This window comes from Barbus barbus (genome assembly GCF_936440315.1).
Source record: "Barbus barbus genome assembly, chromosome: 42".
In the NCBI taxonomy this organism is placed as follows: Eukaryota; Metazoa; Chordata; class Actinopteri; order Cypriniformes; family Cyprinidae; genus Barbus; species Barbus barbus.
The window spans coordinates 11,536,004-11,551,806 of record NC_136720.1 but is presented as its reverse complement, the minus strand read 5'-3'; the positions used below and the strand labels follow the sequence as shown (position 1 = coordinate 11,551,806).

General features: G+C 37.8%; 1 protein-coding gene across 2 annotated transcripts in view; it reads right to left on the bottom strand.

Annotated features, from left to right (window-relative positions):
• The window catches only part of LOC306861236 (protein lin-7 homolog A-like), a gene marked incomplete at its 5' end in the record, with an annotated part of 44,295 nt that extends 28,875 nt beyond the window's left edge, over positions 1 to 15,420 (bottom strand). The window contains one exon of one of the 2 annotated variants that reach the window (XM_079403393.1): positions 15,319 to 15,420. In XM_079403393.1, the coding sequence (XP_079259519.1) occupies positions 15,319 to 15,358 (40 nt within the window). The remainder of the gene's footprint in view (positions 1 to 15,318) is intronic. The other variant, XM_079403392.1, reaches the window with a different exon arrangement.
• Positions 15,421 to 15,803: the final 383 nt, after the last annotated feature.

Here is a 15,803-nt window from a genome sequence, read left to right as displayed (position 1 = left end):
GGCAGGCATGTGGCTAATTGTGCTCGTTCATCTTTGGACCATGAAAAATTATACCCATTTTACATAATGTGCAACTGTTTGGGGGAAAAATTAGACAAATGCTGCAAACCTGTCTCACAAATTGTCAAAAACAAGGGTCTTTCTGTCCCATAGTAGCCTTCATTAGATAATAACTTTGTTTGAACACAGACAGCAAAGCAAAGTGGGCCAGACCCTGACAGGAACTAATAAAACCGAACCCAGCGAGACTAGAAGAGCAGACACAAAAGCTATTACAGCCTGTGGGCTCATGGGACAACAACAGATGCAACAATCTGAGCAAAATCTCTTGGAGTTTGAGGGCCTTTCTGTCAGTCACATTGAGAGGAGACTTGAAACCTTTTGCACTAATCTTGAAACCTCAAATGAGCGGTTTTGGCACATTTGGCACATTTCATTAATATGTCCCATTGCACTGAATTTGAAAGCTTTGCTGATAAAACGATGGATCCAAATTAAAGCTCTTCTGTTATTAAAGCAGTTAAGATTCTATCAAAACCTGACAGCTAGATCCATAACTGAGCAGTGTCCTGGCATGTTCCACTTGGCTCTGGCACAGAGCTGTCAGAAGAATGTCAGCATGACATTAATCACTCTGTTGCCAGCGCACGTCAGTAAAAATTGATGACTGATCCTTTTTGATGAAAAATTAACACAGACGAGGGCATAAATTGGGGCCTCTTGCATGCTTAGATCAGTGTCATTGTAAACTAAAACTATTGAAAATAATTTGTATTAATTGAAATAAAGTTAAAATAAAATAAAAGATAAAATACAAAAAGATTTTCTCTTTAAGTATAATAAATATAAGTATAATATTTATAAAAATAAATAAAAGCTAAATATACATAAAAACGAATAAAAGCTAGAAAAAAATACTAAAAGTAAAATTAAAATAAAAAAAATAAAAAAAATATTAATAAATACTTTAATTCTTCAATAAATAATACTAAAATAACACTGGCTTTTTTTTAAATAAAAAAATAATAAAAAAAGAGACTTGTAATAACTTAAAATAAGTTGCATAAAAACTCAAATTGGTCTACTGAGATTGAAAGTAAGACTGATTATTCCTTGGCTACTGTAATAGCTGTGTTTATGCAACTGGCCGAAGTTGATTCCCAAGTTGTGAGATTGCAAGATCTGAAGCAGTCAAGTGTATAGAAACGAAATGCCTGATATCTTCAAAAAACCATTTTTTTATGTTGCATGGAAAAAATAACAGTAATAGCATATAATTTTGGATTGAGACAAGAATGAGTAAATAATAAATAATACATTTTGATCCACCCAAGCATAGCTATGGGAATAGTATGATTTGGAAATAATGAGAAAAACAAAACAAACTTTTTAATACATTTCTAATAATGCAGTTTATTTATATAGCTTTTCAAGGTACTCAGTGATGCTTTACAAGAGATAAAAATGGCAAATGCAATACAATAAATCCAATAACAGTTCTGAAGGACCTTGAGTTTTGAGGAAGGAGTCTTTGTATGGAGGGCTTAGTGCATGAAGAAAAGTTCTTTGAAAGATATCTATTGTGAGACTGGGAGCCAGTGAAGCTTTTGAAGGACAGTGGGGACGTGGTCATGATAGCAGACATGCAGCCGAGTGGATGTTCTGGAGTTTATATTCAGGACTTTGGATGATGTGCCATAAAGAATGCAGTTGTAATAGACAATTCTGCATGTAATGAAGGCATGAACCAATCATAGTTCCTGCAGCAACTAAGTAGAGTGATGAAGAGACAAGTTCAATTTGAATGAATTCAAACTAGAATACTCATAGCTAAACTACACGTGTTGCATTCTTTTTGTTTCAGATGTGTGTGTGTATATATGTTTCGTGTATATTTTTTTCTTTTGAACTTTCTATTCATCAAAGAATCTTGAAAAAAGTGTGTCACGGCTTCCAGAAAAATATATTTTATAAGAGCAGAAAATGGGACTGGGAAAGGACTTGAATTGGGAATAATTGGAAATTGAATTGGGAATAATCACAGATCACCTATAACATTACCGTCACAAAGCATTGTCTATGATCAATTCAAAATGGTTGCGGTACATTTCCCACTTGGTGCAGGTTACACTCAAAACTAAATGGATACGTTCAGTGGATCACACCCACTGATTTAATGTTGCACTGCACTGTCCAGTGGTTCCTGTGCCATTTTGCCACACCTTGGAAGTGAATTCCACTCTTCCTTTTATTTCATGTTCTATGTCCAGCTCACCTTAAGTGCATTATAGGATGGACACTTATGCAAGGCAACAGAAGGCAGTAGAATAATATACAACTTTTTGTAACAGACTTTCTGTTGTGCATATGATGCTTTAAGAAGCTGCTCTATAGGTTTAGGGACAGAGCCATAGGATCAATAGTAGACTTCATAATACTATTGTAATTAGAGCATACGTTCAGAATAAAGTTCCGCACTATTTCACCAAAATCTGCCAACTTCGAGATCTCTGGCCATGCCATGGATCTAAAGCTCAATTCACAAACACAGGCTCATTGGAACAATGTGCAAAACTTATATACCATTCACTGCAGCTGAAATGAACACTAAAGTAATTATTTTTTTCCATTCCACACAAATTATGATTACAGGGGCAGATTAACGATTAATTTGTGTGGTTTCTTTCACAGTACTATGCTATGACCTCAAAACACTTTTATCATAGTGCATGATTTGTAAGCTAATACATTTTTTAAGTTTGGATCACATGACCAGCTTCATATGGCTGTTCCGATGTGGTAAAATTGCTCGGTAGCTCACCTGGTACACTCGGGTATGAGTCCTGTGAAGCAAGAGTCATGATAAAAGAGCTTAAAGACTTGTAGAAGCAAGCTAAAATTACATGGATGACTCTGCTAATGTGTTTTTTTTTACTCACATTTGCTTTAATTAACACTATCAGTTTGGTTTTAATAGGTGATACATTATTTTCCAACTTTATAGAGCATTAACCTTTAGCATCGCCCACTGGAAATTACATTTCTGAACTGCTGTGAGACTTAACAACCAATCTAATAAAAGGTTGCCAGATTCGCATTCAGATAAAATCAAATATACTATTAGTGCTGCTCACTGAACATTTCGCTTTCAATCTTTTGCGAAATGTGCAAGAAGCAACATAATATCATTTTGTAGAACGATATGTTCCACTGAGCCTGGGTTGCAAAATATGCAAGCTGTAAGCCTGTTCGCTCTGTTTTCCCAACTACAGAGTGCAGAGTACATCAGATTATTGAAGGTGACCTTTGCAGTCTTGTCCTGTGGCAACTTTCACAGATCCGCATATGTACAGGCAGCGCCACAGCATGTGACAACCGTTACTTCATTAATCCTCTGCTGAAGCTCCATCATTACCGGCGGATTCTGCCGTGAGGATGGTCTGGAGTCGTGTATGGGGTAATGAGCCATCTTGAACATGCTGGTGTCCTTTCAGCCAGCACAGGAAACTGTGTGAACACTCCTTTTCACATTTATGTCTCATCACCGGGAGGTCAGAGGATGACCACGGATGATCTTCTGCTGCTTCTCACTTCCTGTCTCTCTCTGTGACTCATACTTCTCTTGTGTCTTGATTCAGATGTTTCTGTCTCGGTGGTCTCTCTTGCTCATTATTTTAGAAAGTCTTTGTATTTAAGCTGCTTTAAAGATCAACTTTGAAATGGCACAAATGTGTTGTGTCACATTACCTAAGAACTTCCTTCCTGTTTATCATGATCTTTCTATGGGTGTCACTTTGTATTAAAATGTGGTAGGGACAGTTAGGGGATAGGTTGTGCACAGATGTGCTGATTATGATGTTATGGAATATTTTGGCAATGAATGTAATTTAACATGATCTGTTACTGTTTCGATAAATACTTCTGTATGATGTATTGATCTAGAAGTCAGCTCTCTAGAGGAGTATTTGCCAAGTAAAAATGAAATTGTAACATTATCATAACGATTAGAAATGTCCAAAATCATGTCTGTTTATTTAGAAGAACCACTGCAGTTTTTCTTTCGGTTTTTCTATGTAAACATGCACAAGACTTGAGTCTTTGACCACTGCACTGTGCATCACTGTTTTTTTCAGCAAGGTCTTGAACCCTTGCATTCTTTTTATTTATCAGTGGTTCCACTCAAGTTTATAAACACAAGAATATATTCTGTATGAATAGCCTATTTGTCGCTCATTTTTAATTGGAAAAAAAAAGTCCTCGTTAATTTGCTGTAACGTGCTTTTTGTATCCATCGAGGCTGTGACGGATAGAAGTAGAGTTGTTTGAAACATTCCAGTTGCTCAGCTGATGAAACATCTTACCAAAAAGCTCTTAGTCGATATAAAACATTTTGAAAAATGTTCAAAGTATGTTGTGTTTTCTGAAATTTGAAGGACCTTTATATAGTGCATGCCACTGTAAAGACTGTAGGCCTCATGCATCAATTTAACGTAGAAATGAGCGCAGATCTGCACGCACAAATCAACTTACGACAGCATTCAGGTGTGATTCATGAAACATTCATATGACACCAATCTCATTGTGCTGATGATTGTACGTTGATAAATGTGGTGGCTGACAACCATCGTCATTTGAATATCACGCCCCTAAAAACATTGTGGTTTTGAAGCCTTGCGACATGGAGAAACGTAACCTGGTGAAAAAGAGGAAATAATCTCATGAAAGAGATATGGATATTAATCCAAAACCACCTGTTAACCTTGTAATTGCAAACAATTACATTAATTTATATGTATATTAAATACCAGTAAATATAATGAAACATTTACAAACATTATAAACACTATGTACCCTGTTTAGCTCCCCTTACTCCACAACAAAATCCTTTAAATTTAACAGTATCACAGAAAAGTGGAGACATAAACCGCTTTGGCAAAATAGTGGTCATATCTCATTGTAATTGTTCCCAAAGTTTCTTTTAATCGCATATTTGATGGCACTGCAAGCATCTTGCATATCCCTACTTTCTGATATCATTACCTCTGTAAACCTAAAAAATGGTATAAGGAAGCGGCCCACCCCTTTTTAGTTACTCAGAAAACACCTTTTACAGATATTGGTTTGCTGGAATGGAGTGCCTTAAGAGAGAGGGTGTGTGGTTGAAGGGCTTATCTAATTGTAGGGGAAGTTAGCAGATCACTTACATCACCTTTAACAATATTGAGCTGAAACTCTATAACCTCAGGGAAGGAAATTATGTCTAATGCCTTATTAACTGTCTAAAGGTCAATCACCATAATGTCATTTAGTGGGCAAAGTTATTTATACAAAATAAATGGACTGGTTAATGCATTCGTGGAAATTGTTAATGACTATATCTTTGAGGGAATGCAAAACAACATTTCGAAGATATATTCATCCATTAACAAAGTTATAAGATGAAAAAAGCCTCTAAAAGCATTTCAAGCTGCCACATCATGCACCGCTTTACAGATAGGATTAATTCTCCATGGCGCCTCGAGTTTTTTTCAGGCTTTCAGTGAGCAGCCAAACTAGGCTTGGTTTATTAGTACAGGTCTCATCCAAATAAAGTCTTTCCTCACACATCTGAGTGATGCATGGCATAATTTAGCAGGGAAAGGAAACATCATAGCACACATTGTTATTTCAAGAGCTAAATTTGTGGGATTCGGATTTGCATGGTGGCAGCTAAAGGCCCTGTGTCGATCTAACCTGGGATTTATGTTACGTTTACTAGCGCTGGCTCACAAACAGGACATTTAAAGGGCCTGGTGTGCACACTCCAGGTTTGTGATTGGTACATTCAACTACATTACCATGGAGACTGGTAAGTACAGCGGAGGGGGCTGCAAATGCGTTGGCAATGGAGTGGAAGAGTACACTATTATGTATCTCTTCTCGTAACGTGCGGTCTTCCAACAAGAAAAAAGCCAGAGTGATTGCATAATTTTGCGCCTTTAAATGTAAACCCACATGGGGATGCCTGCCCACATGGCTGTGTGAGTAAGCATGGGGGGGGGGACAAAGATAGCGCAGAGATAGAAAGCATTCAGCCTTGTGTACAGAATGTGTATGTGGCCCGGCTCTCCATTCAAACCACTGTAGCCTTCAGCATTGCTGCTAATGGTGCAGGGGACAACATGATCCCATTTTCTCCACAAACACACTGTGGATTCAGACCACATAGTGAAAAACCACTTAAATCAACTATAGTATTTAGACCATGTACTGAAGAAAAAAGCTTCTCTAGCATCTATAGTTTTTAGCCGCTAAAGAAACATTTTCTTGTTTTTTTTTATTTTGCAATATCAGTTTCAGAATCATTCTGATGGTATACTTACATCTAATAAGGTGAATGGCTTCTGTTTCTTTCCTGTGCTTCATCTGTTTTGGGAGTATGTATGTTTCTTAGAAAGGGAAGACTGCTTTACATCAACAGAAAATGCTTTAAAAGGAATTAATAATGTGACGTTTTGAGAGCATTATTTTGATATTTGTCCAGTTTTCACAGGAATCATGGTTAGATTCTCTTTACCAGTGAACTAGGTTATTCTATCATGGCAAGTTTAGATACATTTTGTTGAGTTTACCTGACAAAAGAATAAAAACTCAGCAACAGTGTTAACAAAGTATTAAATAATTTGTGAGACATCTCAAACTTCTCACTGCGAACACAGTTTTTCTGTTTTAAGGGGTGATTTAATGATTTATGTTTGACTTGTTGTGTCACAAACTTGACTTGTTTTTCCAAGACAGCTCCATCTCATGGACAACAAATGGAGGCTCCTTCTAAGATAGTTTCCTGAGAAAAGAAACTATCTATCAGGAAACTATCTCCTTCTGAGATAGTTTCCTGAGAAAAGACACAGATTGGCAAACTGTGTTCAGATTTGCCAATCAAACGCCAGAGATTTCATCATTCTTCCCGAGAAATAAATGTACTTTTAGCCCTGCTGAAAAAAACCATACAAGCTTGTTTGCTGGTCTTAGGCTGGCCACACAGTTGAAGATTTTATGGCCGATTTTAAGGCAGATTTGCACCCCCGAATGATTGGGGGGGGGGGGGGGGGGGTATTCTCGTAGCTTTGTAAAATTACGGTTGAACCACTGATGGCAGATGGACTATTTTGACGATGTCTTTCATACTTTTCTGGACCTTGACCGTGTTAATTGTTTGGCAGTCAATGGGACAGACACAAGCCTCTTAAATCTTAAATATCTTAAATTGTGTTCCGAAGACCAACGAAGCTTTTACAGGTTTGGAACGACATGGGGGTAAGTGATTACTGACAAAATTAATTTAACCCTTTAAATCAGGGGTCGGCAAGTAAGTTTTGCATAGATGGCGGGCCAGAACATAGTCAAAGGATAATTTAAGAAATTAATGGATGAAAAATGCAACTAGAATTGCCTGTGACATACTGTTACAGTGTATTGTAACTGTGAGCTGTTACTTGGTGTTAAATCTTGTGGTAGGACAGTCATTAACAAAATGTCACATTTGTGTGGCGGTGACAGGCAGAGCATTTAATAACTCCGCTCCATTTCCCGCTCCACTCCGCGCTCACTGAAATCAGAAACACCGCTCTGCCTTCGCTCCGTGGCTTAAGTATTTCAGTATCACAGTTCTGTTCATAGGCCTATATTTAAAAATTTTATAAATAAAAGATTGTTTCAACATGGCTTATTGGAACACTAGTGGGCAAACTTTTTTCCTACCACATGACAAGCTAATTACATGGTTGTCAGCATTAAAAGGCATAATTGCTGATTTTTGCAGTGAAATTGTTTTTTTTTTTGTGATGAAAATAGTATGTTTTCGTCAGTTATTTTACCTACGCATCGATGCATTTCTTACAGATTTCTGCTCATTCGAAATCAGATACAGATGAAAGATTACATTTGATTAAATGCATTATTGAGAGAGTGATTGCGTGTGAATAAGTGTTGTAGTAGTTGTTTAAATCATGCTTTCAGCTCAAAATATTCAATATCTAGAAGGAACAAACAAATTCCTTGAGAACTATTATAACTTCCCACTCATGTCCAATGCCGTCATTCACATTCTTTTTGATTTGAGTGATCCTTCTCTATCAAGCTAGCCAAATATTTTAAACTTGTGAATTCTTGCTAAATATGCAGTTATATTACGGCCGGGTCATTGGCATGAATTGTACTCGTGATGGAGCGGTGGTGGAGCGCTATTGGAGCGAGTGAAAACCAAAAGCTCCGACTTTTAAAAAATCTGCTCATCGCTCCATTCAAAATCACATTGCTCCGCTCACATAGCCTACTCTGGTTGTGAGTAGGCTAACTGTTGCTGTCATGACAGATCTATTTCAGAACCAGCCAATATCAAAATAATCTGGCTGCGGGCGTAGGCCAGATATTATTGCTGGCGGGACACTTTTAGCCCACGGGCCGCCTGTTGCCGACCACTGCTTTAAATTGTAAAATACAATGAAACACAACTGAGAACTCTGTTAGGTCTCATGAGCTTTGAAAGAGAAATAACACTTTACTCTAGGGACCCTTTTACACTCCCCACTATAATTCATTGTGAGGATTTGAATTTCAATGTGGCTGACAGCAGACCAGGTTTTGCATTCCAATTTATATTCAATATTCACAGTGCAGTCTTCAAGAATTAATTTGCATGATTATTAATTACTTTATAGTTATATGAACCCATTAGCTTGATAACCACGGACAAGTGAATATAAATTCATCTTGGTATATGTATACTGCATGCATTAGACAAAAACCTGCTAGTTTTTAAACAAAAATCAATCTTTTAAATAATAAAAATGGTATAATGCTATAGTAATTTCAAAGGTAGAGGAAAGGCTGATAAATAAATACTGGTAAACACAATCTAATACCTACAACGGACAAAGAAACCTCAACACTGCAAATCAAGTGCAGCGAGATGCTGTTTGTCTAGAGGATTGACCAGATCTCTGCAGAGAACTCAGTGTTGTCTTTCAAGTGAGACTAAAACTCATATCTCTCAGCACTGTTGAGGTTTCCTTTTCTAGACAGGATTTAATAACAAGGACATCAATCTCTGTGGCAAGATTGTGGCAAGCGTACACATCGCCAGCCCACAATTCAATATCGAGGACTGAGTCCATAGCAAATGATTTTTCTGTGTTGAAGACACAGTTGAGGGTGTGACTGGGCATTGTGTGCATAGTATTTGAATGAGTATTTCCCTGCTTTCATATAATCTTCTCTGTCTATACAGTGCAATATCATTTGCACATGTAACCTAGCTGCACAGAGTTGAGGGTCTCATGGGTAAATATCACAGTAATAATAATACTAATGTTCCATTCAACTCTGAGAGTCTTACTCCAGCAGTTTCCAACCTCAATCTGCAACTCTGATCCACTGATATGCAGGTGTATGACATCACAAGAACGTGGTGGCACATAGAGATTCACAGTTAATTATATCAATGATCCACCGTTCCCACTTTACAGTACATAAAAATAAAGCCTGTTTAGCAAATTTACATAGACAGCTGCGTAAAACAAGCTAAATGAACTTCTCTGCTAATCTCCATACACCTGCAAATGTTAGCATTGCACAGCATCGTTTATGGGTGCAGTATGCCAGGAGACATCCTTGTTGACAACTGAACACCTGCAAAGCTAATAGGAGCCAAAATGTTATTTTTTACATGTCATTTTGTTACTTTAAATGGAACGCAGTGTAACATGGAAGAAAAAAAATAGTTGTACCAAACAAGAAAATCTGAAGTTTGTAGAAACACAGGTTTATCTAGGATTATACTGTATATAGAATAGTTTGGTTTTAAGTTAGCATGGCAACTGGCACTTTACCACTGCAATTTGACACATTTCCAAGTGAAACAAGTTACACAACAAAATAATGTAGAGCCAGACTTTTCTTTATGAGGAATTGATTGAAACGTGTGTTCCATAAAATGCTCTTAACTACAAATTGCGAAGAAACAAAAGTAGCGACATTGTTTATTTTTGTATTGTGACATCTGAGTGTAATCAAAACAGAAAAAAAGTGGATCAGATTCTAGCAGTCGGCTGTTGTGTGTTTTAAGAACCTTTGAAGTAACTGAAATCATTTGGTGCAGTGATATGGAACTATAATGGGGTCAAGATTTACTCCTTTAGCCATCCTTTTCCTGAAAAACAATTGCACACACATGTTCTTCAACCAATCAGATTCAAGCATTCAACAACCCTGTGGTATAAGTGCTCAAAAAAGGACAGTTGTTTCAGAGGCAGAGCAAAATTTGCCATTCATAACATTACAATTTTTGGTTTCTAAACGAGCTTCAAGACTGACATCACGGTCAGCCAAGACACAGCTACACTATGTTTCATACAGTTCTAACAGAACTGTTTTCCTGAGGATTGCATTGTCTTCACCATTTTACATGCCAGAATGAATTGCCTGAGAGAGTGCTAGCCATCTGCTGCTTTCCAGATTCAGATGGCCATCCTTTACGGGTCAGGCAAGCCTGAGGAAAACGCTAGTCTCCGGACAGCAGGCCTGCCAAAACAGCAGGAGCTAAAGCACTACCCTTCTCTGGTGTCCGGCTCATATCCCAGGACCTCACTTTATCAAACCCTGTGAATTATCAGTAATTGGCCCAACTGTGACATTCCCGACTGCAAAGGGCGCATAAATCACCTCGCAGTGTAATAGCTCAGACGGCAAGCTATGCAAGTTCTGCACAAATGACCTCACAGAGCGTTTGTCCCCTGATGTCTGACTGATACCACTGTCTGTCTTTCTAGACTCTCTTTTTCATACACACAATTACTGGTGATACAGACGGTCTTGTTCGGATAAAAATAGACTTAGATATGATCCCTTGATCTCATTCTCAGGCTGGTCTGGGCTTTTATCTTCGAATGGACAGACTAAAGTGGACAGAAAATGTTCAGAAACGCTTTTGCCTAGAGGAAAGATTATATCACTGCTATTTTATGCAATATAATTCAATGGTACATTATACAAGTTATATAACCATCCTATAGTTGGCAATGGTCTTCAAAGCTTTTGTACCAGTGAATAGCTTTCATGACTGTCTTGATATTGTTTCGGGTCGATATTCTCTGAAAATCTTCCAAAAGAAATTTGTTCAAATTCAAGGATGTCAAAGAGGAACCCTTCATGTTTAATTTAGCAAAGTACTCGAATGAATTTTGTCTTTCTGAATAGAAAAAGAGGACTTCAAAAAAAACAAAAATCAATATGACACGAGTCTTCCAAGATCTTGAAAACAAATAAATTCATTTTGTGCAAGTTTAATGCATTAGTATTATGAAGCAAAGATGGAACGTGACCATAAAAACAGCCCAGTGTTAGCCTAATAAAACAATCACCTTCTGCGTTATCTAGTTAAAAAAATAATGCTTTTACATTGCATAGGAAAATCTATTAAATTGAACAATTGTTTGAGAGGAATATGTCAAGCAATGCTAATCACAGAGAACCATGTTTGCATCCCACATAATTATATTGACATTTTCAATAGACTAGGAATTGGAGGCACATTTGATCGCATATATATTTGTGATTTTACTGATTTGATTTGTACCCCAGTATTAGCATAACCTGAGGGCTTTGTCCAAGAAGACTCATTGTTTTAGGAGTGATTTCTGCATTTAAACACAGCAATGATTCCCCCAAATCATTGTTCAATGTGTGTACGGAATACAGGAACTCCTGAAATGTTTATTCTCCCATGGTGTGCCATAATTAATTGGTTTTCTGAAAACCACAAGGTCAGAAAAAACTATGGAAGAGGTAAGCTGCATGAAAAATTGCATACTGTCTGAGTAGGTACTACTTTTGTTAAAGAACCTGCTCTGCAACCTTTAAAAAAGTATGTTCTATAGGGTGTGAATGTGTGTATAGTAAGAATGTAAATCAGACGTACTAACTACATCCGCCATGTTGGCATTGTCATTTGAGAGTGTAACTTTACTTCCATTCATAACTCCTCTCCCGTGGCTTCACGGGGTAAAGTGTCCACCAAATGCACACTCCAAAACCTTGGCGGAAGTAGTAGGTCATCCAGGTGCTTTTCACCTACTGTTGTTCAAATCTATGAATTTGCACATGCTACTCTTTTACCATACTGTTTTTCACATACTATCCGCTTTTTTCCTAAGTAACCGATGAACGCCGCCATGATGGATTCAAACTTCCGTTTGGGTGCTCTCATCTTCCTGTCTCCATAGAAATCCATGTTAAAACGGGGTAAAAATGTCAACTGAATTAATTAAACTGAAACTTTTTCAATATAACTAAGTAATTATAAATAAGATAAGCTTAAGTAATTCCTTTAATTTAATTATTTTGCGTACCAGCAAAACCGTCCGTGTTTGGCGCTGTATGCCTTGCATAAACGATGACAAAAGAAAATGAGCATGGATTGCACCGCTTAAATTCAAATACTTTGTGTGAGATAATAAAATAAAATGTTAAAATAATGTGTGCTCTTAGTTTGTGGATACAATCCCACGAACTTCGTCCCGCTTGGGTGCTGTATGTCGGATATGTGCGCTCCTCTGTTTTCAATGCAGCTAAAAACCGGTCGCTTCATGTCATCTTCCCACTCATTAAACTATGACAGGTGAGTTACTGCAAAAAGATGGTCATTGCGACACTGTAAAGTAATGAAACTAAGGCGCCATGTGCTCTTTAAAACCATTTTTATAGGTTTAACGTTATAGTATTGGCTTAGAAAAAACACAAGAGACCAGAAATGTAAAGCATCGTTCCACTTCCACGTTCAGTAAAAAGGTTGATATAGTCAGGAATAGGCATATTAGGATGCAGCAGTATTTTAAAAATTCATCAATACTTTTTTTTCTCAATTTTATATGCTTTTGCTTTATATCTAAATTTGTTTCAACAGTTGGCCCACAAGTGGACCGACCCACCAGGAAAATTTGTGGAGCGCCTAATATGACCCTTCCATCCTTGGAGTGAAGCAAGCCAGAGCAGCACCCTGGTCGGTCAGTAGTCATCCTCAGGTTTTACAACTCCAAAATCCCTATATTCCCTAATTTCAATCTCTCCTTCTGAGGAAGTCTAGTGCAGTTCTGTTTTCCAAACGCAAGCATTCCATCCTTATCTATAATTTAGGATAGAGTTTCTTATGGGACTGTGAGTCGATGCTCTACACATGTTGAGAAAGTATCTTATTGATTTTAGTTCGCTAGATTAGCATTTCTATACTGTACATAAGTGACCCCTCCACGTGTCCTGGATTACTCAATGAACGCTCTCACAGCGAGTGGTTCTTATTTTTGAGCATCTGTTATTTAAATACAATTGCAGGAAAATCTCACAACCTTCAGTTAACCGGCTGCACTCAAAATGAAGGGACACACAAGGTTATTTAGTCCGTGATCAAATTATAGCTACAATTCAAGCTCCTCACTATGCTTGTATAACCTCAAGCATAGCAGGCTTATTGCAAGAGATGTTGAATAATGTGAGGCCTGTGGTGTTTTGGATTTCTGCTGTCATAAATCTGTCTGTTTAAATGTGCCATCATTAAGCGTAATTACTTTGGGTTTCTGGCAATGCTCAAAATATGTCATCAAAATAAATCTGTTTCCACTTAAATTTAATTGCTTTTGGAGGTTTTGTTTAAATAATATAAATGAATAAGAACTACCGGGCCCCCTTTGGTTTTCTAGTGTAAAATGCAGGTGGTTGTTTTCAAAAGTGTGCTCCCCGGGCCGTAGGGCAAAATTATTGGGTAGCTAACCCCCCATAGACCCAGCAGTGTAAAGATGTGTTTACTGGGCCCTGCTTTGTCCAAATTAAATCTACGAGAAAATACAAATCATAAGAACACATTTTGATGCAATACAACAATGCAATGGACTCCTGTTAGCTCCAATTATATGATCTATTACGTTGGACAATGTACACTGCAAACAAATCAAAGCATATTGAGTGACGTGACAAACCTACAACAGTCTTATTAATGGTCTACATGAATGGATTGTCAAAGTCATGGTTGTATTGCTTGTAGTTCAAACAGTATCTTTAATTATAATACGCCTAGTTTTAGTCATGGGAAGAGAGACTGCTTTTCCTGAACTGGTTCTTTCAAAGAGTTTGTTTAAAGAACCAGTTTCACCAAAAACTATTTAAGTGATTCTTCTGCGTCATGTCGTTTATGTAGGCAAGCTAGATTCGGTTTATAAATATTGTTATATACCATTTACATGTACAATACACTAGTACACTTGTTTCTCTTAAAAAGTTAAAAAAGTTGCGTTTTTCAACAAAAAGCTGTTTATTAAAACAACTTCTCTGTCGTACAATCAATTCATAAGCGGTATGTTTGATTTGTTACATTTTGTCTTAAGTTCTAAATGCTCTTATTATCAGTTCACTCGTTGGTTCTCGGTTTAACGAGTCAGGGAGATATTTCGAGAACCGAACGAATCGTTCAGACAGTGTTTGTGAGTCGGTTCAGTTGATTCGTTGTAAAGATCCGACTCGAAACAACAATTCGTTCACCAATCGGACATCGCTACTAGTTTTGAAGCAATATACAGTTTCCACATATCCACAGCGCGTCGCGCGCACATGCCAGAGGTGTCTCATTTCTCTAAAAATATCTCTCCGTCGCTTTGCTTGGGGGACGCTTTAAATGGTTTGAGTTTCCTTAGGCTACTATTTGACCTGGTGCATAAATGAAACGCAATTCATTTGTTGGCTGTTTAAACGCATATCGGCCCACATTGTTGCACTCAGGCTGTTCTGACAGGTCAGATAATAAACAAAGACACGACAAGGTTACAACCACAAGGCAAGCTTTTATCCACATGATATTTCTTCTTTCAGCTGTAATGTAGGAAGCATCGCGCGTGCAGTAGATTATTCAAGCGCTTCGTTTTATTTGATTGAAGTAGCCTATATAAACAACTCAGCCTTTCGCACGCGGGGAAGTTCTGTAAAGTGAAATAAGGACAAAATAAAGAAAACACACTGCGCAGTGTATGTATGAAACGAGTGCCTAAAGTGCTTTATTAAAATAAACCGAATTCACAATGAACATCACACACACACACTAATGGATCCTGAAGCACAGAGCGTGTTCTGTGCATCACCGTCATCATCACCATCAAGCCGAGCCGAGAAGGCAACATCACCAAAACATCAACAGCCCATGAGCCAAGTCCAACAATGCAAAAAAATCCGACAAACGAATTGCGCACAAGCTTCGCTTCAGCAGCGAGGACTGAATGAACGTGCGTTTGCAGTACTCACCTCGCTCCAGGGTGAGCGTTTGGACTGTCACTGTCGCCATGGCTGTGCTGTTATTATCAGGGAGAGAGACTGGAGCTGCGGCATCAGCGCGCACTGGAGAGAGAAAGCGCGAGCGAGCGCGGATTGGAGCCTGTGCGGATGATGGGAGTGGTTGGGAGGGGGACGGGATTATTTACCACTCGCTGCTGGTGTAGTGGACGATTTTGAATCAGATGGAGATGTCTGTTTAGAATTGAGTTGCAAATTTGCGTAAGCTTGTTGAACGTAGAATGCTTGAGCAGCATTGGTTAAATCAGATATTTAAACAATACTGTTGAACAATACATTCATTCAGACACCTTCAACATGTCTTCACATAGTTTAGAAAATGGTAATCAAATTTGGCAAGAACTGTGTCAGTACAAATTCATCTTGATAATGTCAGATAAAGGTATGTAATTAAATTGGCTGAGCTGTCAGATGTTAAATTTGAGTAGCTACACAAT